At 46.3% G+C, this 26,649-nt stretch overlaps 1 protein-coding gene across 1 annotated transcript in view; it reads left to right on the forward strand.

Moving 5' to 3' along the window:
• The window catches only part of SLC49A3 (solute carrier family 49 member 3), a 66,764-nt gene extending 40,646 nt beyond the window's left edge, over nucleotides 1-26,118 (forward strand). Inside the window, exon 10 of the mRNA XM_040417385.1 lies at nucleotides 25,525-26,118. Within this exon, the coding sequence (XP_040273319.1) occupies nucleotides 25,525-25,649 (125 nt within the window). The 3' untranslated portion in view covers nucleotides 25,650-26,118. The remainder of the gene's footprint in view (nucleotides 1-25,524) is intronic.
• Nucleotides 26,119-26,649: the final 531 nt, after the last annotated feature.

Below are 26,649 nucleotides of genomic sequence, written 5' to 3' on the forward strand. Positions count from 1 at the left end.
ATAAACATATAAACAATACATACATATATAATAAAACAGGCAGCACAAGGCGGGACACACAGATGAGTAGCAGGACCCAAGGAGAGGCCGGGAGATCAGTGCACGAAATAACAGGGAAAAAAGAATGCTAGCTGAAAGAGCATACCTCAAAACCTCATAGCAGCAACGCCCCAAACAAAGTGCAAAGGAGGCGATTGTGGAGATTGAGGTTGGAATGAAAAGGACAAAGTATAAACATACCCTGGATGGTGCAAAGATCTCTCGGCCGACTCCTGACCCAACGCCGTTTCGCCAGTAAATCTGGCTTCTTCCGGGGATACGGAAACACATAAAAACATCTCCCCTATATAGTGCCCACACAGGTGTGTAGAGGAAAATTAAAATTGCAGGACCTGAATGACATCAGCACCAATGGAATTGGAGCCCCAGTACCTAAGGGCCAATCAATAGAACCAAAAGCACCTAATGGAGGCAGGACTAAGATGACAGAGCGAGCATGTGAGCAAGCACATGACCGCAGTGTCAGAGGTGCATCATACGACACACTCTGACCATCCCAGGAAAACCAATCAGTAGCCCATGTAGTCATACGGAGGAGGAGCCGAGGGCAGTGCAGTAGGTGCGGCCAAACATCTGAATGACAGCAGCATCAACAGAACATGAGGCCTCAGACTCCAAGGGCGGAGGACTAGTTATGCGGCGATCACATGACAGCACGCGACCGCAATGTCACGAGCGTCGCTGAGGCAACGCCCCCACTGCAGCACCACAAGCAGTGGTGGACGCCCCACCCCAGCAACGCAGGCAAGCCTTAGTGACGGAGCGGTCATGCGATGCGCCACATGACCGCGGCGGCACATTTGAGGCTGCTCCCACGCCCACGCTCAGAGCGGATCCGTCTAGTGGATGCACAGACGGATCCGCTCCCACAATGCAGACATAGGGATCCGCTCAAAGACAGATCCGTCTGCACCATGGTTCAGAGGAGTTCAAAGTGTGCAAATTTACCCAAACGGACCCGTCCAGACCCCACACCGAAAAGCCAGCGGGAGACGGACCCGCTCGAAATCGTGCCACATTGTGTCAACTTCAAACGGATCCGCGCCCACCGACCCACACTGCACGCCCGGACGGATCCGTCTGGCTCCGCGCAACCAGGCGGACACCCGAACGCTGGAAATTGCGCCTGGGCGTCCGCCTGCCGAGCGGAATGGAGGCCAGTCGGAGCCAAACCGCTGCACTCCGAGCGGATCCGTATCCACCCAGAAGGTCCTTGGAGGGTTAAAGGAGTATTCCGATAAAGTAACTTAATTTTTTAAAAACTGCATTAAGGCTGCAAACTGTGACCCAACTATAACCCATACCTATACATATAACCAGAGTTTCAAATTACCTTGCTGTCTATTTGTCTAGCTTCTGTGTGAGCCTGCAACACACAGAGTATCATGGCGCCTGATCTTCCCTCACAAAACTACAATCCCCACAATCCCTAGCTCTCCTGCTGAGTGTTGATATTTGGCTGCCTGATATTACAGTCCAGTCACGCCCCCTCTACTCAGTAATCACCAGCACACTGAGCATGCTCGACCTAACAAAGGCTCAGAACTACAGGTCGATGCCATGGTAATTTATAAGGAAACACAGTGGGTAATGAGGAAAAAAACTACTTTTATAATTACTGAACGGTAAATCTGTGAAATTTACATTATATTAGGTAATTATTGATGATCAATTAGTCTAAAACAGAAGTTATATTTATGGTAACTGGAATACCCCTTTAACCACCTCCCGACCGCCTAACGCACGGATGCGTCCGGAAGGTGGTTGATTCATTCCTCCTGGACGCATCCGTGCGTCATCTCGCGAGACGCGAGATTTCCTGTGAACGCGCGCACACAGGCGCGCGCGCTCACAGGAACGGAAGGTAAGAGAGTTGATCTCCAGCCTGCCAGCGGCGATCGTTCGCTGGCAGGCTGGAGATGTGTTTTTTTTAACCCCTAACAGGTATATTAGACGCTGTTTTGATAACAGCGTCTAATATACCTGCTACCTGGTCCTCTGGTGGTCCCCTTTGTTTGGATCGACCACCAGAGGACACAGGTAGCTCAGTAAAGTCCCACCAAGCACCACTACACTACACTACACCCCCCCCCCGTCACTTATTAACCCCTTATTAGCCCCTGATCACCCCATATAGACTCCCTGATCACCCCCCTGTCATTGATTACCCCCCTGTCATTGATCAACCCCCTGTAAAGCTCCATTCAGACGTCCGCATGATTTTTACGGATCCACTGATAGATGGATCGGATCCGCAAAACGCATCCGGACGTCTGAATGAAGCCTTACAGGGGCATGATCAATGACTGTGGTGATCACCCCATATAGACTCCCTGATCACCCCCCTGTCATTGATTACACCCCTGTCATTGATCACCCCCCTGTAAAGCTCCATTCAGATGTCCGCATGATTTTTACGGATGCACTGATAGATGGATCGGATCCGCAAAACGCATCCGGACGTCTGAATGAAGCCTTACAGGGGCATGATCAATGACTGTGGTGATCACCCCATATAGACTCCCTGATCACCCCCCTGTCATTGATTACACCCCTGTCATTGATCACCCCCCTGTAAAGCTCCATTCAGATGTCCGCATGATTTTTACGGATGCATTGATAGATGGATCGGATCCGCAAAACGCATCCGGACGTCTGAATGAAGCCTTACAGGGGCATGATCAATGACTGTGGTGATCACCCCATATAGACTCCCTGATCACCCCCCTGTAAAGCTCCATTCAGATGTCCGCATGATTTTTACGGATGCACTGATAGATGGATCGGATCCGCAAAACGCATCTGGATGTCTGAATGAAGCCTTACAGGGGCGTGATCAATGACTGTGGTGATCACCCCATATAGACTCCCTGATCACCCCCCTGTCATTGATTACCCCCCTGTCATTGATTATCCCCCTGTAAAGCTCCATTCAGACGTCCGCATGATTTTTACGGATCCACTGATAGATGGATCGGATCCGCAAAACGCATCCGGACGTCTGAATGAAGCCTTACAGGGGCATGATCAATGACTGTGGTTATCACCCCATATAGACTCCCTGATCACCCCCCTGTCATTGATTACCCCCCTGTAAAGCTCCATTCAGATGTCCGCATGATTTTTACGGATGCACTGATAGATGGATCGGATCCGCAAAACGCATCCGGACGTCTGAATGAAGCCTTACAGGGGCATGATCAATGACTGTGGTTATCACCCCATATAGACTCCCTGATCACCCCCCTGTAAAGCTCCATTCAGATGTCCGCATGATTTTTACGGATGCACTGATAGATGGATCGGATCCGCAAAACGCATACGGACGTCTGAATGAAGCCTTACACGGGCGTGATCAATGACTGTGGTTATCACCCCATATAGACTCCCTGATTACCCCCCTGTCATTGATTACCCCCCTGTCATTGATCACCCCCCTGTCATTGATCACCCCCCTGTCATTGATCACCACCCCTGTCATTGATCACCCCCCCTGTCATTGATCACCCCCCTGTCATTGATCATCCCTCTGTAAGGCTCCATTCAGACATTTTTTTGGCCCAAGTTAGCGGAATTTTTTTTTTTTTCCTTACAAAGTCTCATATTCCACTAACTTGTGTCAAAAAATAAAATCTCACATGAACTCACCATACCCCTCACGGAATCCAAATGCGTAAAATTTTTTAGACATTTATATTCCAGATTCTTCTCACGCTTTAGGGCCCCTAGAATGCCAGGGCAGTATAAATACCCCACATGTGACCCCATTTCGGAAAGAAGACACCCCCAGGTATTCCGTGAGGGGCATATTGAGTCCATGAAAGATTGAAATTTTTGTCCCAAGTTAGCGGAACGGGAGACTTTGTGAGAAAAAAATTAAAAATATCAATTTCCGCTAACTTGTGCCAAAAAAAAAAAATTTCTATGAACTCGCCATGCCCCTCATTGAATACCTTGGGGTGTCTTCTTTCCAAAATGGGGTCACATGTGGGGTATTTATACTGCCCTGGCATTCTAGGGGCCCCAAAGCGTGAGAAGAAGTCTGGTATCCAAATGTCTAAAAATGCCCTCCTAAAAGGAATTTGGGCACCTTTGCGCATCTAGGCTGCAAAAAAGTGTCACACATCTGGTATCGCCGTACTCAGGAGAAGTTGGGGAATGTGTTTTGGGGTGTCATTTTACATATACCCATGCTGGGTGAGAGAAATATCTTGGTCAAATGCCAACTTTGTATAAAAAAATGGGAAAAGTTGTCTTTTGCCAAGATATTTCTCTCACCCAGCAAGGGTATATGTAAAATGACACCCCAAAACACATTCCCCAACTTCTCCTGAATACGGCGATACCACATGTGTGACACTTTTTTGCAGCCTAGGTGGGCAAAGGGGCCCATATTCCAAAGAGCACCTTTAGGATTTCACAGGTCATTTACCTACTTACCACACATTAGGGCCCCTGGAAAATGCCAGGGCAGTATAACTACCCCACAAGTGACCCCATTTTGGAAAGAAGACACCCCAAGGTATTCCGTGAGGGGCATGGCGAGTTCCTAGAATTTTTTATTTTTTGTCACAAGTTAGTGGAAAATGCTGATTTTTTTTTTTTTTTTTTTTCATACAAAGTCTCATATTCCACTAACTTGTGACAAAAAATAAAAACTTCCATGAACTCACTATGCCCATCAGCGAATACCTTGGGGTCTCTTCTTTCCAAAATGGGGTCACTTGTGGGGTAGTTATACTGCCGTGGCATTTTAGGGGCCCAAATGTGTGGTAAGGAGTTTGAAATCAAATTCTGTAAAAAATGACCTGTGAAATCCGAAAGGTGCTCTTTGGAATATGGGCCCCTTTGCCCACCTAGGCTGCAAAAAAGTGTCACACATCTGGTATCTCCGTACTCAGGAGAAGTTGGGGAATGTGTTTTGGGGTGTCATTTTACATATACCCATGCTGGGTGAAAGAAATATCTTGGCAAAAGACAACTTTTCCCATTTTTTTTATACAAAGTTGGCATTTGACCAAGATATTTATCTCACCCAGCATGGGTATATGTAAAAAGACACCCCAAAACACATTCCTCAACTTCTCCTGAATACAGAGATACCAGATGTGTGACACTTTTTTGCAGCCTAGGTGGGCAAAGGGGCCCATATTCCAAAGAGCACCTTTCGGATTTCACAGGTCATTTTTTACAGAATTTGATTTCAAACTCCTTACCACACATTTGGGCCCCTAGAATGCCAGGGCAGTATAACTACCCCACAAGTGACCCCATTTTGGAAAGAAGAGACCCCAAGGTATTCGCTGATGGGCATAGTGAGTTCATGGAAGTTTTTATTTTTTGTCACAAGTTAGTGGAATATGAGACTTTGTATGAAAAAAATAAAAATAAAAAAAATCATCATTTTCCACTAACTTGTGACAAAAAATAAAAAATTCTAGGAACTTGCCATGCCCCTCACGGAATACCTTGGGGTGTCTTCTTTCCAAAATGGGGTCACTTGTGGGGTAGTTATACTGCCCTGGCATTATAGTGGCCCAAATGTGTGGTAAGGAGTTTGAAATCAAATTCAGTAAAAAATGACCTGTGAAATCCGAAAGGTGCTCTTTGGAATATGGGCCCCTTTGCCCACCTAGGCTGCAAAAAAGTGTCACACATCTGGTATCTCCGTACTCAGGAGAAGGTGGGGAATGTGTTTTGGGGTGTCATTTTATATATACCCATGCTGGGTGAGAGAAATATCTTGGCAAAAGACAACTTTTCCCATTTTTTTATACAAAGTTGTCATTTGACCAAGATATTTATCTCACCCAGCATGGGTATATGTAAAAAGACACCCCAAAACACATTCCTCAACTTCTCCTGAGTACGGGGATACCAGATGTGTGACACTTTTTTGCAGCCTAGGTGGGCAAAGGGGCCCATATTCCAAAGAGCACCTTTCGGATTTCACAGGTCATTTTTTACTGAATTTGATTTCAAACTCCTTACCACACATTTGGGCCCCTAGAATGCCAGGGCAGTATAACTACCCCACAAGTGACCCCATTTTGGAAAGAAGAGACCCCAAGGTATTCGCTGATGGGCATAGTGAGTTCATAGAAGTTTTTATTTTTTGTCACAAGTTAGTGGAATATGAGACTTTGTAAGAAAAAAAAAAAAAAAAAAAAAAATCATCATTTTCCGCTAACTTGTGACAAAAAATAAAAAGTTCTATGAACTCACTATGCCCATCAGCGAATACCTTAGGGTGTGTACTTTCAGAAATGGGGTCATTTGTGGGGTGTTTGTACTGTCTGGGCATTGTAGAACCTCAGGAAACATGACAGGTGCTCAGAAAGTCAGAGCTGCTTCAAAAAGCGGAAATTCACATTTTTGTACCATAGTTTGTAAACGCTATAACTTTTACCCAAACCATTTTTTTTTTACCCAAACATTTTTTTTTTATCAAAGACATGTAGAACTATAAATTTAGAGCAAAATTTCTATATGGATCTCGTTTTTTTTGCAAAATTTTACAACTGAAAGTGAAAAATGTCATTTTTTTGCAAAAAAATCGTTAAATTTCGATTAATAACAAAAAAAGTAAAAATGTCAGCAGCAATGAAATACCACCAAATGAAAGCTCTATTAGTGAGAAGAAAAGGAGGTAAAATTCATTTGGGTGGTAAGTTGCATGACCGAGCAATAAACGGTGAAAGTAGTGTAGGTCAGAAGTGTAAAAAGTGGCCTGGTCTTTCAGGGTGTTTAAGCACTGGGGGCTGAGGTGGTTAAAGAAGCACTCCCACAAACATTTTTATTCTCTGACCTGTTACAAAAGGTGCAGGATATTAAACTGTAGTGAAGATAATCTTCTTACCAGTGACTGTATTTGTGAGCTATCCCCTCCCTTCTGCTTCTCAGCTGTGTCATGTGACCAGCAATCAGACTTTCCAAATAACACAGCATCTTATGTGTGGACAGGAGCTCTGTTTCTCTATGTATTCCTATGGGAGCCTCAATGTCAGTCTCCTAAGAATGAATAGAGAAGTAACTGACTTCCTGTGCGGTGTCAGTTGGAAAGTCAGAGTGTTGGTGACATGAAACAGCTAAGGATCAAAAGGGAGGGGATAGCTCACAAATAGTGTTGAGCGAACAGTTCGAGCATAGTTCGGGTCCGTACCGAATTTTGGGGTGTTCGTGACACGGACCCGAACCCGAACTTTTTCGTAAAAGTTCGGGTTCGGGTTCGTCGTTCGGCATGTATTTTGGCGCATTTTGAAAGGCTGCAAAGCAGCCAATCAACATGCATCATACTACTTGCCCTAAGATGCCATCGCAGCCATGCCTACTATTGGCAAGGCTGTGATTGGCCAAGTGCAGCATGTGACTCAGCCTCTTATAAGCTTGTGCGCACGTCGGGACGTGCTCACTCCCGATGTGAATAGAACAGGGTTAGACGCAGCTGATGCTAGGGCGAGAATAGGCAGGGATAATTGAATAACTGGAAGCAAATTTCTCTCCTCCACCTGTGATTCATCTGAACAACTGCAGCTGAGCTGCTTTTTTTGATAGGGATTGGCTATTTTTAGAGTGGCCAGAGTGATTTTTCCATCCACATGTACCCGGGCTGACCGCCGGCCGCCATTTTGCGACTTGTAGTGCTGCAGCAGAAGCTGCCACAGTGTGCATTCCAAAGCTCCAAACAAGTCAGACATCTACACCTGGGATTCAGACCAATAGCGATTTAGCAGCACAGTCCAAGGCTATTTTTTTTAAAGGTTGTGCAGACCATTTTGTGGCACATGTTACTGGGCTGATAGGCGGCGGCTATCTTGGGACTAGTGCTGCAGCACAATCTCTCCCAACGTCCATTAATCACTTGTAATAGTGGTCTGTGCCATAGAAATCCTACATCAGGGACTTGGGTGTGCTTGTGTCACCCCTACTAATACCAGTCCACCTGTAATCCATACAGTGAAAAGCCATAAAGTATTCCAGTGAGGGAATTTTTATTTTATTTAAAAAAGGCCAAGTTAGTTTATCTGGCGTTCAATATACTAGATACAGTTAGGCCTGCGTTTCATACATCTGGAATTAGCAAACTAATGTGCTGGGGTTGGGAAAACATATATGTACCCATACTAGAATCTGTCAAAGAAAGCGGTACTCACATATAACAGTCATTCCATCTGTAATCCATACAGTCAAAAGACTGAAAGTATTCCAGTGAGGGAATTTTTTTTATTTAAAAAAGGCCAAGTTAGTTTATCTGGCGTTCAATATACTAGATACAGTTAGGCCTGCGTTTCATACATCTGGAATTAGCAAACTAATTTGCTGGGGTTGGGAAAACATATATGTACCCATACTAGAATCTGTCAAAGAAAGCGGTACTCACATATAACAGTCATTCCATCTGTAATCCATACAGTCAAAAGACTGAAAGTATTCCAGTGAGGGAATTTTTTTTATTTAAAAAAGGCCAAGTTAGTTTATCTGGCGTTCAATATACTAGATACAGTTAGGCCTGCGTTTCATACATCTGGAATTAGCAAACTAATTTGCTGGGGTTGGGAAAACATATATGTACCCATACTAGAATCTGTCAAAGAAAGCGGTACTCACATATAACAGTCATTCCATCTGTAATCCATACAGTCAAAAGACTAAAAGTATTCCAGTGAGGGGATTTTGCTTATAAAAAATAATATATTTCATTGTGGTGCGAGTTGAATCGCAACAATGAAGAAAAATACTATTAAGGGACGAGGACGCGGTCGTGGTGGTGTCCGTGGAGCCTCTGTTGCTGGTAGAGGACGTGGCCGTTCGGCCCCAGGCGCACACAGTAGGGAACGAACTCCCTCAACTAGCCGGCAGAATGTACCGCAATATCTCGTGGGGCCCAATGCCGCTCTTAGGATGGTAAGGCCTGAGCAGGTACAGTCATTAATCGATTGGGTGGCCGACAGTGCTTCCAGCACGTTCACCACATGGTCTTCCACCCAGTCTTCTGCGGAAAGCGCACAGGTGGCACCTGAAAACCAAGCCCATCAGTCTGTCACATCACCCCCAAGCATATCAGGGAAACGGTCTGAGCCACAAGTTATGCAGCAGTCTCTTCTTCTGTTTGAAGACTCTGCTTCCAGGGTTTCCCAGGGGCGTCCACCTAGCCCTTCCCCAGTGGAGGAAGACATACCATGCACTGACGCACAACCACTTATGTCTCCAGATGAAGAGGACATGGGAATACCACCACAGCAGAGTCACCGACTCTCTGATGATGACGAAACACAGGTGCCCACTGCCGCGTCTTTTTGCAGTGGGCAGACTGAACAGGAGGAGGTCAGGGAGGGAGACTGGGTGGAAGACGATGCAGAGGACGATGAGGTCTTAGACCCCACATGGACTGAAGGTCGTGGCGATGACTTTCACAGTTCAGAGGAAGAGGTAGTGGTGAGACCGAGACAACAGCGAAGCCAAAGAGGGAGCAGGGGGCCAAAGCAGACGAGCCGCCGCCCCCAGAGTTCGCCTGCTACTGGACATCGCCAACAGGGACCCAGCCCCACAAAGGCAGCTTCAAAGAGTTCCCTGGCATGGCACTTCTTTAAACAATGTCCTACCGACAAGACCCGAGTGACTTGCACGCTCTGCCATCAGAGCCTGAGGCGAGGCATTAACGTTCTGAACCTCAGCACAACCTGCATGACCAGGCATCTACATGCAAAGCATGAACTGCAGTGGGGTACACACCTTAAAAACCAGGCACTCGCTGAGGCTCCCCCTGCTCCCTCTACCGCTGCTGCCTCGGCTTCCGCCTCGAGAGGAATGTTGCCACCTGCCGAGCAGCAAACAGAGGATGTGCCACCGACACCACCACCACCGCCACCGTCAACTAGCGTCTCCACTATATCACACAGCAGCGTTCAGCTCTCAATATCTCAAACCTTAGAGAGGAAGCGCAAATTCCCCCCGAGTCACCCTCGAGCCCTTGGCCTGAACGCCAGCATTTCTAAACTGCTGGCCTTTGAAATGCTGTCATTCCGGCTGGTGGACACAGACAGCTTCAAACAGCTGATGGCCATGGCTGTCCCGCAGTATGTGGTTCCCAGCCGCCACTACTTCTCCAAGACAGCCGTGCCTTCCCTGCACATGCAAGTGTCCGATAAAATCAAGTGTGCACTGCGCAACGCCATTTGTGGCAAGGTCCACCTAACCACAGATACGTGGACCAGTAAGCACGGCCAGGGACGCTATATCTCACTAACTGCACACTGGATGAATGTAGTGGCGGCTGGGCCCCCGGCGGACAGTTCCTTGGCGCACGTCCTTCCGCCCCCTAGGATCGCAGGGCATCATTCTCTGCCTCCTGTAGCCTCCTCCTCCTACTCGGCTTCCTCCTCCACTGCTTCCACCAGCTCATCCGGTCAGCCACACACCTTCACCACCAACTTCAGCACAGCCCGGGGTAAACGTCAGCAGGCCATTCTGAAACTCATATGTTTGGGGGACAGGCCCCACACCGCACAGGAGTTGTGGCGGGGTATTGAACAACAGACCGACGAGTGGTTTCTGCCGGTGGGCCTCAAGCCAGGCCTGGTGGTATGCGATAATGGGCGAAATCTCGTGGCAGCTCTGGGACTAGCCGGTTTGACGCACATCCCTTGCCTGGCGCATGTGCTGAACTTGGTGGTGCAGAGGTTCATTCACCACTACCCCAACATGTCAGAGCTGCTGCATAAAGTGCGGGCCGTCTATGCGCGCTTCCGCCGTTCACATCCTGCCGCTGCTCGCCTGTCTGCGCTACAGCGGAACTTCGGCCTTCCCGCTCACCGCCTCATATGCGACGTGCCCACCCGGTGGAACTCCACCTTGCACATGCTGGAGAGACTGTGCGAGCAGCAGCAGGCCATAGTGGAGTTTCAGCTGCAGCACGCTCGCGTCAGTCGTACTGCCGAACAGCACCACTTCACCACCAATGATTGGGCCTCCATGCGAGACCTGTGTGCCCTGCTGCGCTGTTTCGAGTACTCCACCAACATGGCCAGTGGCGATGACACTGTTATCAGCGTTACAATACCACTTCTATGTCTCCTTGAGAAAACACTTAGGGCAATGATGTTAGACGAGGTGGCCCAGGTGGAGGAGGAGGAGGAGGAGGATGAGGGCTCGTTTCTAACACTTTCGGGCCAGTCTGTTCGAAGTGGCTCAGAGGGAGGTTTGTTTAAGCAGCAGAGGACAGGTTCACAAGTCGCCAGCCAAGGCACTGTACTGGAGGACGAGGAGGATGAGGAGGAGGAGGAGGAGGAGGTGGACGAGGATGACGCAAGTTCACAGCGGGGTGGCAGCCCAGGCCCATCACTGGTGCGTGGCTGGGGGGATACGGTGGACGATGACGATACGCCTCCCACAGAGGACAGCTTGTCCTTACCCATGGGTAGCCTGGCCCACATGCTCCAATGCCTGCGCAACGACAGCAGAGTTGCCCACGTTTTAACGTGTGCAGACTACTGGGTGGCCACCCTGCTGGATCCCCGGTATAAAGACAATGTGCCCACTTTAATTCCTGAACTGGAGCGCGACCGTAAGATGCGCGAGTACAAGCGCACGCTGATAGAGGCGCTCTTGAGAGCATTCCCACATGTCACAGGGGAACAGGTGGAAGGTGAAGGCAGAGGAGTGGCAAGAGGTCGCCAACGCAGCTGTGTCACGGCCAGCTCATCTGAGGGCAGGGTTAGCATGGCAGAAATGTGGAAAAGTTTTGTCTCCACGCCACAGCTATCTGCACCGACACCTGATACGGAACGTGTTAGCAGGAGGCAGCATTTCACTAACATGGTTGAACAGTATGTCTGCACACCCCTCCACATCCTGACGGATGGTTCGGCCCCATTCAACTACTGGGTTTCGAAATTGTCCACGTGGCCAGAGTTAGCATGTTATGCCTTGGAGGTGCTTTCCTGCCCGGCGGCCAGCGTTTTATCTGAACGCGTATTCAGCACGGCAGGGGGCGTCATTACTGACAAGCGCAGCCGCCTGTCCACAGCCAACGTGGACAAGCTGACCTTCATAAAGATGAACCAGGCATGGATCCCACAGGACCTGTCCCTCCCTTGTGCAGAGTAGTCCTTATTAACTGCCTAAAACATGTCTTGTTGTGCTACGGGCCACTTCTTTATTTCATACAAATTTTATGAAACCCACAGTTGAATGAAACTCTTCTCTGTCTGGGCGCCGGGGCCTAACCAGATGAAAGTGGCCGGTTAAACTAACGGGTGACATGAAGCCATAACCTCTGCCATGCTACCTCTGTCTTCTGTCTGGGTGCTGAGGCCTAAGTCAAATAAAGCGGTCTTCTGCTGTGCTGGGGGATATGAAGCTAATCTCTGACCTCTCTCCTCTGTCTGGGTCCAAAGGCCTAAATCACTGAAAGAGGCCTTCTCCTGTGGTGTGTGATATGATGCCAGAATATGTGCTGTGGGGCCTCTCTCCTCTTCCTGGGTGCAGGGGTCAAATAAACTAACATGTGGCCTACTCCTGTGGTGGTTGATATGATGCCTGATTCTCTGATGTGGAACCTCTCTCCTCTGTTTGGGTGAAGGGGTCAAAGTAACTAAATGGTGGCTTCTCCTGTGGTGGCTGATATGATGCCAGAATATGTGCTGTGGTGCCTCTCTCCTCTTCCTGGGTGCAGGGGTCAAAGTAACTAAATGGTGGCTTCTCCTGTGGTGGCTGATATGATGCCAGAATATGTGCTGTGGGGCCTCTCTCCTCTTCCTGGGTGCAGGGGTCAAAGTAACTCAATGGTGGCTTCTCCTGTGGTGGTTAGTATGATGCCAGAATATGTGCTGTGGTGCCTCTCTCCTCTTCCTGGGTGCGGGGGTCAAAGTAACTCAATGGTGGCTTCTCCTGTGGTGGCTGATATGATGCCAGAATATGTGCTGTGGGGCCTCTCTCCTCTTCCTGGGTGCAGGGGTCAAAGTAACTCAATGGTGGCTTCTCCTGTGCTGATTGATATAAAGCTGATGGTTGTGCCATCTGACATGGTTGCCAGGGTCTGATTCAATGGGGGCCTACTCCTGTGGTGGGTGATCTAAATGCCTGATTCTCTGCTGTGAAACCTCTCTCCTCCGTCTGGGTGTAGGGGTCAAAGTCTTTCAAAGTCGCCTTCTCCTGTGCTGATTGATATGAAGCTGATGGTTGTGCCATCTGACATGGTTGCCGGGGTCCCATTAAATTGTGGCCTACTCCTGTGGTGGTTGATATGATGCCTGATTCTCTGATGTGGAACCTCTCTCCTCTGTTTGGGTGAAGGGGTCAAAGTAACTAAATGGTGGCTTCTCCTGTGGTGGCTGATATGATGCCAGAATATGTGCTGTGGGGCCTCTCTCCTCTTCCTGGGTGCAGGGGTCAAAGTAACTCAATGGTGGCTTCTCCTGTGGTGGCTGATATGATGCCAGAATATGTGCTGTGGGGCCTCTCTCCTCTTCCTGGGTGCAGGGGTCAAAGTAACTCAATGGTGGCTTCTCCTGTGGTGGCTGATATGATGCCAGAATATGTGCTGTGGGGCCTCTCTCCTCTTCCTGGGTGCAGGGGTCAAAGTAACTCAATGGTGGCTTCTCCTGTGGTGGTTAGTATGATGCCAGAATATGTGCTGTGGGGCCTCTCTCCTCTTCCTGGGTGCAGGGGTCAAAGTAACTAAATGGTGGCTTCTCCTGTGGTGGCTGATATGATGCCAGAATATGTGCTGTGGGGCCTCTCTCCTCTTCCTGGGTGCAGGGGTCAAAGTAACTCAATGGTGGCTTCTCCTGTGGTGGTTAGTATGATGCCAGAATATGTGCTGTGGTGCCTCTCTCCTCTTCCTGGGTGCGGGGGTCAAAGTAACTCAATGGTGGCTTCTCCTGTGGTGGCTGATATGATGCCAGAATATGTGCTGTGGGGCCTCTCTCCTCTTCCTGGGTGCAGGGGTCAAAGTAACTCAATGGTGGCTTCTCCTGTGGTGGTTAGTATGATGCCAGAATATGTGCTGTGGTGCCTCTCTCCTCTTCCTGGGTGCGGGGGTCAAAGTAACTCAATGGTGGCTTCTCCTGTGGTGGCTGATATGATGCCAGAATATGTGCTGTGGGGCCTCTCTCCTCTTCCTGGGTGCAGGGGTCAAAGTAACTCAATGGTGGCTTCTCCTGTGGTGGTTAGTATGATGCCAGAATATGTGCTGTGGGGCCTCTCTCCTCTTCCTGGGTGCAGGGGTCAAAGTAACTAAATGGTGGCTTCTCCTGTGGTGGCTGATATGATGCCAGAATATGTGCTGTGGGGCCTCTCTCCTCTTCCTGGGTGCAGGGGTCAAAGTAACTCAATGGTGGCTTCTCCTGTGGTGGCTGATATGATGCCAGAATATGTGCTGTGGTGCCTCTCTCCTCTTCCTGGGTGCGGGGGTCAAAGTAACTCAATGGTGGCTTCTCCTGTGGTGGCTGATATGATGCCAGAATATGTGCTGTGGTGCCTCTCTCCTCTTCCTGGGTGCAGGGGTCAAAGTAACTAAATGGTGGCTTCTCCTGTGGTGGTTGATATGATGCCTGATTCTCTGCTGTGAAACCTCTCTCCTCCATCTGGGTGTAGGGGTCAAAGTCTTTCAAAGTCGCCTTCTCCTGTGCTGATTGATATAAAGCTGATGGTTGTGCCATCTGACATGGTTGCCAGGGTCTGATTCAATGGGGGCCTACTCCTGTGGTGGGTGATCTAAATGCCTGATTCTCTGCTGTGTAACCTCTCTCCTCCGTCTGGGTGTAGGGGTCAAAGTAACTAAATGGTGGCCTACTCCTGTGGTGGGTGATATGATGCCTGGTTCTCTGCTGTGGGACCTCTCTCCTTTGTCTGGGTGCTGTGGTCAAAATAATAGTAAGTGACCTTCTCCATTGGTGGGTGACTTGAAGCCTGATTCTGTGCTATGGGACCTCACTCCAATTAATATTGTTTAATTTTTATTTATTTTATGTTAACTTATCATTTCCCTATCTACATTTGTTTGCAGGGGATTTAACTACATTTTGCTGCCTTTTGCAGCCCTCTAGCCCTTTCCGGGTGTGTTTTACAGCCTTTTTAGTGCCCAAAAGTTCGGGTCCCCATTGACTTCTATGGGGTTCGGGTTCGGGATGAAGTTCGGGTCGAGTTCGGATCCCGAACCTGAACATTTTTCGAAAGTTCGGCCGAACTCGTCGAACCCGAACATCCAGGTGTTCGCTCAACTCTACTCACAAATACAGTTACTGGTGAAATTATTACATTCACTACAGATTACATTTATGTACCTTTCTAACAGGTCTGAAAATAAAAAAAATTGTGGGAGTGCTATTTTAATCCCCGTCTGTGTCTGAACCTGTTGTCATGTGCTTGTTCGATCTGCTTTTTAGTTCTTGAGTTGAGTGTCAATTTGGTATTTAGTTCTTTCTGAAGTGTGTGTCCATAGTCTGGCTGTGCAATAATGTTTGCAACATTATCTGTTGGGCCCGTTTGCTTCTGTCTGCCTTGTTCCTAAAGCTGATGCCTTAAGTCTTTGTGTTCCTGCCATGTATGTCTGGGTTCCAGAAATCATCTCTGAGGCTAGTTTCACACCAGCGGCAGGGGACTCCGGCAGGCTGTTCCGGCGGGTGAACAGCCTGTCGGATCCATCCTGCCGCTAGTTCACGTGTGCCCCTGGCGGGGCGGAGTTCCGGCGGCGGCACGGCAGTGCACGGCGAGAGGCAGCCGGATTAAATGTACAGCATGCAGGGACGGAACGGCAGTCCGGGGGCACACGTGAACTCGCGGCAGGACGGATCCAACAGGCTGTTCACCTGCCAGAACAGCCTGTCGGAGTCCCCTGCCGTTAATGTGAAAGTACCCTTAGTCTGTATGTGCTACTATCCAATAAGTTCAGGTTCCTGCAGCTACTGCCATGTGTGTACTGGTCCCTGCAGTTATTACTGATGGACTTTTCTGACAGAACTGCAATTTTTGTCCACCTACCTCCCAAAAAATGAAATAAAAAGAGATTTAAAAAGCCAAATCTACCCCAAAATTGTAACAATAAAAACTACAGTTGGTTCACAGCGCAGTAAAAAAAAAAAGTTACTGCTCTTGAAATCCATTTTTGCAAATTCCATGTTACAAAATCCAGATGAAGCTCCTTGCCTTCTGAGCCCTTCTGTGCCCCCATACAACAGTGTATAACCAAATTTCTTGTATTTCCGTACTCTGGAAAATCGCATAATAGATTTGGTGCTTTTTCTCCCTTTAACCCTTGCAAAAATAAAAATTTGGGGCTAAATCAATGTACTATTAGAGAAAATTAAATTTTCCATTTTCACGGTCCAATGTTAATAAAGTCTATGAAACACCTGTGGGATCAAAGCCATCACTACACCCTTAGCTGATTTCCTTTGGGGTGTCGTTTAAAAAAAAAAAAAAGTTTTTGGGGGTTTCCACTGTTCTGGTACCTCAGAGGTGTTGCAAGTTCGACATGGTCCCCAATCCCATTCCAGTAAAATCTTGGTTTCAAAAGCCAAATGGCTTTCCTTTACTTCTGCTGTGTGACCATACAGCAGTTTACGACCACATATAAGAAAACATTTATACTGCTTTTTCTCCTGATAACCCTTATAACAATGAAACATTTTCAGCTAAAACTAGATATTATTGTTAACTTAATTTGTTATATTCATGCCCTGTTTGCAATAAATTCTATGAAACACCCGTAGGGTCAAAATGCTCATTGCTCCCCTATGTTAATTCCTTGAGAGGTGTAGTTTCCAAAATGGGGTCTTTTGGAGTTTTACATTTTAGCACCTCAAAGCCTCTGCGACCTGAAATGGTGCCTGAAATCTCCCTAAAAAAATGAGGGCCCCAAAATCCACAAGATAACTTTTCAGTTCTGAGGCCAGTATTTGAGTCAAGTAGCACACTATCAGCACATAAAATGATACGTGTCAGATTTGAAAAGTGAGGCTGCGTCAAAATAGGGTTTGTCCTTAACCTCTTCAGGACACATGTCGTACCGGTACGTCATGTTTTCCGGTGATCGGAACCCGGTGCCTGCTCAAATCATTGAGCAGGCACCTTGGCTAGATGCGCCGGGGGGTCCTGTGACCCCCCTATGTCGGCGATCGCAGGCAAACCGCAGGTCAATTCAGACCTGCGGTTTCGGAAGTTTGTGACCGCGGAGATCAGAAACTTCAAATAAGCTATATTTTAATGTTTAACCCCCCCCCTGCTGCCCTCTTTGTTATCTGCAGCGGGGGGGAGTGCGGCAGGGAGGACGGGCGGTGCTTGGGGGGGGGGCAGGCATGCGATCATCCGCCCGCCCCCTCTCTCAGGATAGCCGAGCAGTTTGCAGAGTGTCAGCACATTGCTGACACTCTGCTCGAAACGCCTGACATCTGTGCTGGCACAGATGCGATGCGTTTAACCCCTTCCATGCCGCGGTCCGTAGGGACCGCTGTATGGAAAAGGTTAAGAGGGAGGGAGCTCCCTCCCTCTCCCATCGGGGGCTGCTGTGCCCTTTCAGCCCCCGATGGGAGAGGGAGGGGGGCCCCCCTCCCTCCCCATCACCCACTGCTCTGCTGTGGCAGCGAGTGATGGGTACCATGGCAACCGGACGCCTTCACAGGCGTCCGGCTGTCCATGGTACTGATCAGAGGCTGTCCATGGTGCTGATTAGACTTCTGCTAAAGGCAGAAGTCTAATCAGACTTTGTAAAATGAAAATACAGTACAGTACACTTTATAGTGTACTGTATTATACAGACATCAGACCCACTGGATCTTCAAGAACCAAGTAGTCTGGGTCAAAAAAAGTAAAAATCAAAAAACACATTTATCACTGATTAAAAATGAAAAAAATAAAATTCCCTACACATGTTTGATATCACCGCGTCCGTAACGACCTGATCTATAAAACGGTCATGTTACTTTACCCGAACGGTGAACGCCATAAAAATAAAAAATAAACTATGATGAAATTGAAATTTTGCGCACCTTACTTCCCAAAAAAGGTAATAAAAGTGATCAAAAAAGTTGTATGTACGCCAAAATAGTACCAATCAAACAGTCACCTCATCCTGCAAAAAATGAGACCCTACCTAAGATAATCGCCCAAAAACTGAAAAAACTATGGCTCTCAGAATATGGAGACACTAAAACATGATTTTTTTGTTTTTGTTTCAAAAATTTAATAATTGTGTAAAACTTATCTAATATGTATACTTTTTATTTATTTATGTATCGCCGCGTCCGTAATAACCTGCTCTATAAAAATATCACATGACCTAACCCCTCAGGTGAATACCTTACATCACAAAAAGTGTAATAGCAAGCGATCAAAAAGTCATACGCACCCCAAAATAGTGCCAATAAAACCGTCATCTCATCCCGCAAAAATCATACCCTACCCAAGATATTTGCCCAAAAACTGAAAAAACTATGGCTCTCAGACTATGGAGACACTAAAACATAATTTTTTTTGTTTAAAAAATGAAATCATTGTGTAAAACTTACATAAATAAAAAAATTGTATACATATTAGGTATCACAGTGTCCGTGAGAACCTGCTCTGTAAAAATATTACATGATCTAACCTGTCATATGAATGTTGAAAATAACAAAAAATAAAAACGGTGCCAAAACAGCTATTTCTTGTTACCTTGCCTCACAAAAAGTGTAATATAGAGCAACCAAAAATCATATGTACCCTAAACTAGTACCAAAAATACTGCCACCCTATCCCGTAGTTTCTAAAATGGGGTCACCTTTTGGAGTTTCTACTCTAGGGGTGCATCAGGGGGGCTTCAAATGGGACATGGTGTAAAAAAAAAAAAAACGGTCCAGCAAAATCTGCCTTCCAAAACCGTATGGCATTCCTTTCCTTCTGCACCCTGCTATGTGCCCGTACAGCGGTTTACGACCACATATGGGGTGTTTCTGTAAACTACAGACTCAGAGCCATAAATATTGAGTTTTGTTTGGCTGTTAACCCTTGCTTTGTAACTGGAAAAAAATTATTAAAATGGAAAATCTGCCAAAAAAGTGACATTTTGAAATTGTATCTCTATTTTCCATTAAATCTTGTGGAACACCTAAAGGGTTAACAAAGTTTGTAAAATCAGTTTTGAATACCTTGAGGGGTGTAGTTTCTAGAATGGGGTAATTTTTGGGTGGTTTCTATTATGTAAGCCTCACAAAGTGACATCAGACCTGAACTGGTCCCTAAAAAGTGGGTTTGCTTCTAAACTTCTAAGCCTTGTAACATCCACAAAAAATTAAATATCATTCCCACATGAAGTAGACATATGGGGAATGTAAAGTAATAACTATTTTTGTAGGTATTACTATGTATTATAGAAGTAGAGAAATTGAAACTTGGAAATTTCAAATTTTTAATAATTTTTTGGTAAATTTGGAATTTTTTTATAAATAAAAAAGATTTTTTTTTACTTCATTTTACCAGTGTCATGAAGTACAATATGTGACGAAAAAACAATAAGAATGGCGTGGATAAGTCAAAGTGTTTAAGTCATCACCACTTAAAGTGACACTGGTCAGATTTGCAAAAAATGGCCTGGTCCTTAAGGTGACATAAGGCTGTGGTCCAAAGGGGTCATGTACAGCTTGGGGGGCTGTTTTTTATGATTGCATTTTACACATTTTGGGCTAAAATCATTTCTTGAACTGATCTTTATTAAAATTATTGTCAAATGCCTTTTCGTTATTTATGGTGACCACCTTTTATGCCTTTTCGTTATTTATGGCTATCACCTTTCTAATACATAAATTATCTTTTAGGCTAGGGCTACACAACAATATGTGTCGCGGAAAAGTTGCGCAACATTTTTTACAATGATAGTCAATAGTGTTGCACTGGGAAATGCTGCGATTGCGACACAACGGTCGCAAAAAATCCATCCAAGTTTGATTTTTGTGCGACTGTTGCAGCATGTCACAGTGCAGCACCATTGACTATCATTATAATAAATGTTGCAATGTAGTTGTACCCTTTTTGTCACATAAGACGTGTAGCCCTAGCCTTACTGTTCAGCAGTCCTGAAAACACAGGCTGAAGGATTTCTGAAGGACAGCTTTTCTCCACACCACGAAGATAAGCAGAGTTAATTCCACTTGCTGCTCTAGGTCTTACATCTAATCCTTGTTCCAACTCATGCATGAAGATTATTTTTTAATGGAAAGAATCGTTCTTCCTTCTGTATCAGGGAAGAAAGTGGTCAGTCAGAAACTCCACATACTTTGCAGAGGTCATCTTTACACCTTCGGGGACCCTAAAGGGGCCGATCATGACTCCACCACCGCCTTGCTGACATCGCAGCCTTGTTGGAACAGGGTGGCCGTTCACCAACCATCCACTACTCCATCCATCTGGACCATCCAGGGTTGCACGGCACTCATCAGTGAACAGGACTGTTTGAAAATTAGTCTTCATGTATTTTTCCGCCCAATGCAGCAGTTTCTGCTTGTGAGCATTGGTTAGTGGTGGCCGAATAGAAGGTTTATGCACAGTTGCAAGCCTCTGGAGGACTCTACACCTTGATATCCACCAGCAGCTTCAAATATCTGTTTGCTGCTATGTAATGGTATTTTAGCAGCTGCTCTCTTGATCCGATGCGTAGATCTGGCAGAAACCCTCCTCATTATGCCTTTATCTGCACGAACCCGTCTGTGCTCTGAATCAGCCACAAATCTCTTAATAGTGCGATGATCACGCTTACGTTTTTGTGAAATATCTAATGTTTTCATACCTCGTCCAAGGCATTGAACTATTTAACTCTTTTCGGCAGCAGAGAGATTATTTTTCTTCCCCATATTGCTTGAAAATGGTGCTCTACTTAATAATGTGGAACAACCTCCTTTAGTAGTTTTTCCTTAAATTGGGCTCACCTGACAATCTAATTATCACAGGTGTCCGAGATTGTTTCCAGTGATCAAAAGAGCCCTGAGACACAATGCCATCCATGAGTTAAACTGAAAAACAAAATATTTAATCTTTGTGACACTTAAATAGAATTTGCATAATTATTTGGAACAGGGTGTATAAAATCTTATTCCATACAGCACAGCAAAATCAGTCGCCTGACCCTGGGTTTCGTCTGTTTCCAACTTGGGCATAATACTAATCTACATATTAGATAAGCCTTGATTTTTAAAAAAATTGTCTAAAAAGGGAAGGATACAGTAATCATGAAGAGACTAGGGCTGCAGCTAACGATTATTTGAATAATCGATTAGTTGTCTATAATTTCATTGATTTAATCAGGAAAAAACACCAAAATGGGGATCTGTGGATGACACTATTATGGAGGATCTGTGGATGATGCTGTTATGGGGGATCTGTGGATGGCGCTGTTATGGGGGGATCTCTGGGTGGCACTGTTATGGGGGGATCTCTGGGTGGCACTGTTATGGGGGGATCTCTGGGTGGCACTGTTATGGGGGGATCTCTGGGTGGCACTGTTATGGGGGGATCTCTGGATGACACTGTTATGGGGGGATCTGTGGATGGCACTGTTATGGGAGGGGGATCTGTGGATGGCAGTGGTACTGTTATGGGGAGGGGGATCTGTGGATGGCAGTGGTACTGTTATGGGGAGGGGGATCTGTGGATGGCAGTGGTACTGTTATGGGGAGGGGGATCTGTGGATGGCAGTGGTACTGTTATGGGGAGGGGGATCTGTGGATGGCAGTGGTACTGTTATGGGGAGGGGGATCTGTGGATGGCAGTGGTACTGTTATGGGGAGGGGATCTGTGGATGGCACTATTATGGGGAGGGGATCTGTGGATGGCACTATTATGGGGAGGGGGATCTGTGGATGGCACTGTTATGGGAGGGGGATCTGTGGATGGCACTGTTATGGGAGGGGGATCTGTGGATGGCACTATATAGCATCTTATGCTATATGTATCATCCACAGATCTCCCGCATAACAGTGTCTGCCAATACACCGGCCCCGCTGCTCACAGCAGTATAATATCTAAAAAGTATTCCTTAACTGGCAGTAACTTTACTTGAACTTTAAATCAGCGCTATGATCTTTATTACCTTACAAATACAATGAAGCGCCGGTAACAGGCAGAGCGGGCAGCGGCGTAACGTCACTCACTCACGTGACGTGCTTGCTCCGCCCACTTTATGAATGAAGCGGGCGCGTCACGTGAGTGAATGACTTGACGCCACCGCCGGCTCTGCCTGTTACCGGAGCTTCATTGTAAGGTAATAAAGATGCGCTTATTTAAAATTCAAGTAAAAGTTACTGCCGGTTAAGGACCCGCAGGCATAGCGCCTGACCGCCCGCTTCCGCCCCCGCCCGCATAGCAACGAATCGGCCGATTATCGATAACTTCGATTAATCGTTGCAGCCCTAGTAGAGACACAATCCCCAATGATATTAATACTATTCCTGCAGGACAGAGTGAATTGGCCAAAGAATATTTCAAATTTCATAAGGGCTTCCGGGTCCTTGCCTGTATGCCGTAAACATTAGTCAGTGGGTCTGCACCGCAATGCGGGATGCACATGGCCGATGCCCATGTTTTTCACACTCTTAAAAAAACTGTACAAACCAGTATAAATTAGCTAATAATGGCCTTGGCCTTGTCAGTGCTCGGGCACACTGTTTATCAATAGAAGATCCATGATGATGGGTTGATCACATACATCTCCATCTGCAGCCATGTTATGTATGTTAGTGCTACCCGGACCTGACATGAGGAGCATACCTCAAACTTAAAAGAGGTTGTATGGTTCCAAAATCAAAATTCTATGTGCTCCTAACACCCCTCACCATGCATACATATGCCCCCAATACCTGTTTTTCATGTGTGCTTTCTTTCCCCTGTGTGGGTTTCAGAGTATCCTGGCAGATCTGTTTACTTTCCTAGGTTCCTGTTTTCTTGAATAGGTAACTTTATTGATAAAGCCTGGCTGCACTGCAGAGTGATGAGTCAAAGGCTGACCCCGCCCCCCACTGTTCAGTCTGCAGGAGTTACTCCCACTACATGTGGCCATGTTACTACATCCTTACATGAATCCTGCTAGTCTATTTCTCACTCAGGGGCTAAATTACATTACTGACAGTCCGAAGGCTCTTCCCTCACCATCTCCAGACAGCTTGAATCAGCAAACACATCAAATCATGTGCATCTAAGGGCTCATTCACACGGCCGTATGAATGGATCCTCACCCGTTCCGCAATTGCCGGACAAGAATAGGCATTTTATATTATGTTTGCGGCCATGTGCGGTCCGCCTGCTGTGTGCGATACTGCCTGCTGAGCTGTGTATCTAATCCTTTCTTGTATAATACTGCCTGCTGACCTTGTGCACACAACCAAATCCGTTTTTTCAGACCCATTGACTTTTATTGGTTCCAGGTCTGCATTTTGAGGACCAGAATAGGACATGATCTCTTGTAGAAGTGGCATACAGATGTGGAAAACACATGGATGTTATCCGTGTACTTTCCACATCTGTATGTCAGTTCTGAAAAACCTAGAACATGTCCTATTCTGGTCCTCAAAATGCAGGCCTCAAACACATAGAAGTTAATGGCTCAGCAAGAAAATGCGTGTCGCACATAGACAGTATCCTAATTTAGTAGATGTGCAACTAGTAGACTGCAAAACGGATACGGTCGTGTGCATGAGGCCTAATCCTATCTTTTTTAGGCCTACGTGCTGCAGTGTTTATCTTGGCCTATCACGTGTGATACAACCATGATCATCCCGGGAAACATGGTCCGTGTGCAGGCCGCATCTCCCAGGCCGACCACACTTTCCTGACCTGAACTGACTGCATCACAGTAATTTATGATATAGCAGTCTCTATCTGATCGGGGGGTATGTACACATGATAAGGTAAGTACAGTACAGTGCTTCTTTCCCCAGTCAGATACACATGGTTGTATCAGTATCATGCATTACTGTCATACAGTCAGTGCGGGTCAGGGAAGCCTCGGTCGGCCTAGAAAATGTGGCCGACATATGGACTGTGATTCCTGGGCCGATCATCTTCTGCATAAGCCCTATAAGGCCCCTTTCACACGGGCGAGTTTTCCCGCGCGGGTGCAATGCGTGAGGTGAACACATTGCACCCGCACTGAATCGGGACCCATTCATTTCTATGAAGCTGTGTACATGAGCGGTGATTTTTCACGGATCACTTGTGCGTTGCGTGAAAATCGCAGCATGCTCTATATTGTGCGTTTTTCACACAACGCAGGCCCCATAGAAGTGAATGGGGCAGCTTGAAAATCGCAAGCATCCGCAAGCAAGTGCGGATGCGGTGCGATTTTCACGCATGGTTTCTAGGTGACGATTGGGATGGGGACCCGATCATTATTATTTTCCCTTATAACATGGTTATAAGGGAAAATAATAGCATTCTTAATACAGAATGCTAAGTAAATTAGGGATGGAGGGGTTAAAAAAAATGTAAAATAATTAAACTCACCTCATCCACTTGTTCGCGCAGCCCGGCTTGTCTTCTTTCTTCTTTGATGACCTGGGAGGAAAAGGACCTTTGGTGATGTCATGTTATAAGGGAAAATATTAAAATCTACAGAATACCTAAACCAAACCCGAACTTCTGTGAAGTCCGGGTTTGGGTCTGGGTACCACATTCAGTTTTTTTCTGACGCGCGTGCGAAATGCATTGCACTCGCGCTGAAAAAACTGAATAACGCAACCGCATACAAAACTTACCCCACTCGCAGGCAAAATCGCACGATTTTGGCGCAACGCACCCGCATCCTATACGGCCCTCATACGCGACGCCCGTGTGAAAGAGGCCTAACTCGTACTGATCCCGATAACTGTGACATTCACATCACGCCCCTAAAGTGACATCCACAGTTCCCCCAACTGCCATCCAGTGACCCCCATGTGCATCCACAGTACCCTCAGTGACATGCACAGCGCTTACATCGCCTGTACACTGATTTTACAGCTGATGGTCCCTGCACATGCACAGTAGTGTGCAGGTGTCGGGACCAAGGAAGGCCGGCAAGAGGCTGTGACGTCAGTGATGATACGTCGTCTCCTGCTTCGGAGAGGAAAAGGAGATGACCGCGTGGGACCGGAACATGTGGAATTGCTCCAGGAGTGGTCACGTGACCGTGAAGAGGATCATGAGAACGGCTGCGCTACAGAGGGTGTGTATTAGTATAATAACCTTCCCTCCACAGGTTATTTGGAAGGAGAAATTTCAAGTAGGGGCTGGAGAATCCTTTTAAGGTAAGCTGTGTGCACTGCTTCTGGCTAAATCAAAGGCAAATACATTAGTATTAGTCAGATCCTAGGCTACCATCAGTTGTAGAATTTTATGACATGTCAGTCAGGAGTGTCAAAATGGGAACAACCCTGTAACTCTGGTACTGTCATATTTTATTTCCATCAAACATTGGCTTGGTTATTAATAACGTTTTGTTTTTTTTTGTGTTTTTTTTAACAGTTGCAACTTTGGTGATGGCCGGGATTTGCAGCATTGGAGCCTGTATATTTATCATCTTTTTTCATACGGATTATAAAAGATTGAAAGCAGAAGTAGCGGCTGAAAAAGAAAAACACGAAGGTTAACTTGACCAAGCATAACCTGCTAGATGTTTTTATATAGACTGCAAAGCTAATGCGTGCAAACCGAGAGATTGGTTAGGTACTGACTGTTGACACTTTAGTGGATCTTGGTACTGAGTTTATTGGGTTTTAGAGTCGATGTACTTCTACACAATTTCATTTCATAATGCTGTAAGTAGCAAATTTCTAAATAAATTATTTTAAAGTACATGCCTGCATCCACCTAAAAAATTGCTGTAAAGTTACAGTATGGTCACTAGGGGTATCACATCCACCTAAGTTGCAGTCCACTGCCTGTTGTCAGGCAAGATTCATCCCTGGTAACAGACTCAGAAAACGGCTGAAAGGAAGTAGAGGAGTGTAAAAACTAGCTGAGATCGTGAGCCTGATAAAACAACTGCTTCTGAACATCACAGGAGCCTCCCGCTTTTCTGTAAGTGTGATTTAACCCTCCTTTTCAGTTTTCTGAGCTCCCTAGAAGAAAACAAACACAGTGGGAAGTAATGGAAAGGACATCATAGCAGTACAGTGCTTGCAGTCTTCAAGATAAGGGATACACCCCCTGCATCTGAGTGAAATGGATCTAGCTGTGCAGCTGAAACAGGAAATAATATGGCTGAAAAAAACATTAGGGAAGCCCAAATCTAACTGTTCCTTCTCAGTAATGATTGTACAAAGAAGCACAGCCCTAAGGCAAACTCACGCTTTAAGGGTCCTTATGCACATAAATGTGTCCTTGATGTCTTTTACAGCAAAAAAATAAATTAAATAAAATGTGCCAGAATAAGTGCAAGTGGTATTCTTGCCACTTGCGTTTTTTTGTCACATTTTTGTGTCTTCCCACTAACATTTTCTTCATGGCAGTTTTACCTATAGAGAAGGTTTCCTATAGACCTTCAGCGAACATCTGGAGCTGACGTTTTTACCTCAAAAATAAAATCATAAAATGCCAGTAAAAAACTGAAAGTACCTTTACGTGGGTCAGCTACTTATTTTAGGCAAC

The sequence above is a fragment of the Bufo bufo genome, chromosome 2 (genome assembly GCF_905171765.1).
Source record: "Bufo bufo chromosome 2, aBufBuf1.1, whole genome shotgun sequence".
NCBI classification, from domain to species: domain Eukaryota; kingdom Metazoa; phylum Chordata; class Amphibia; order Anura; family Bufonidae; genus Bufo; species Bufo bufo.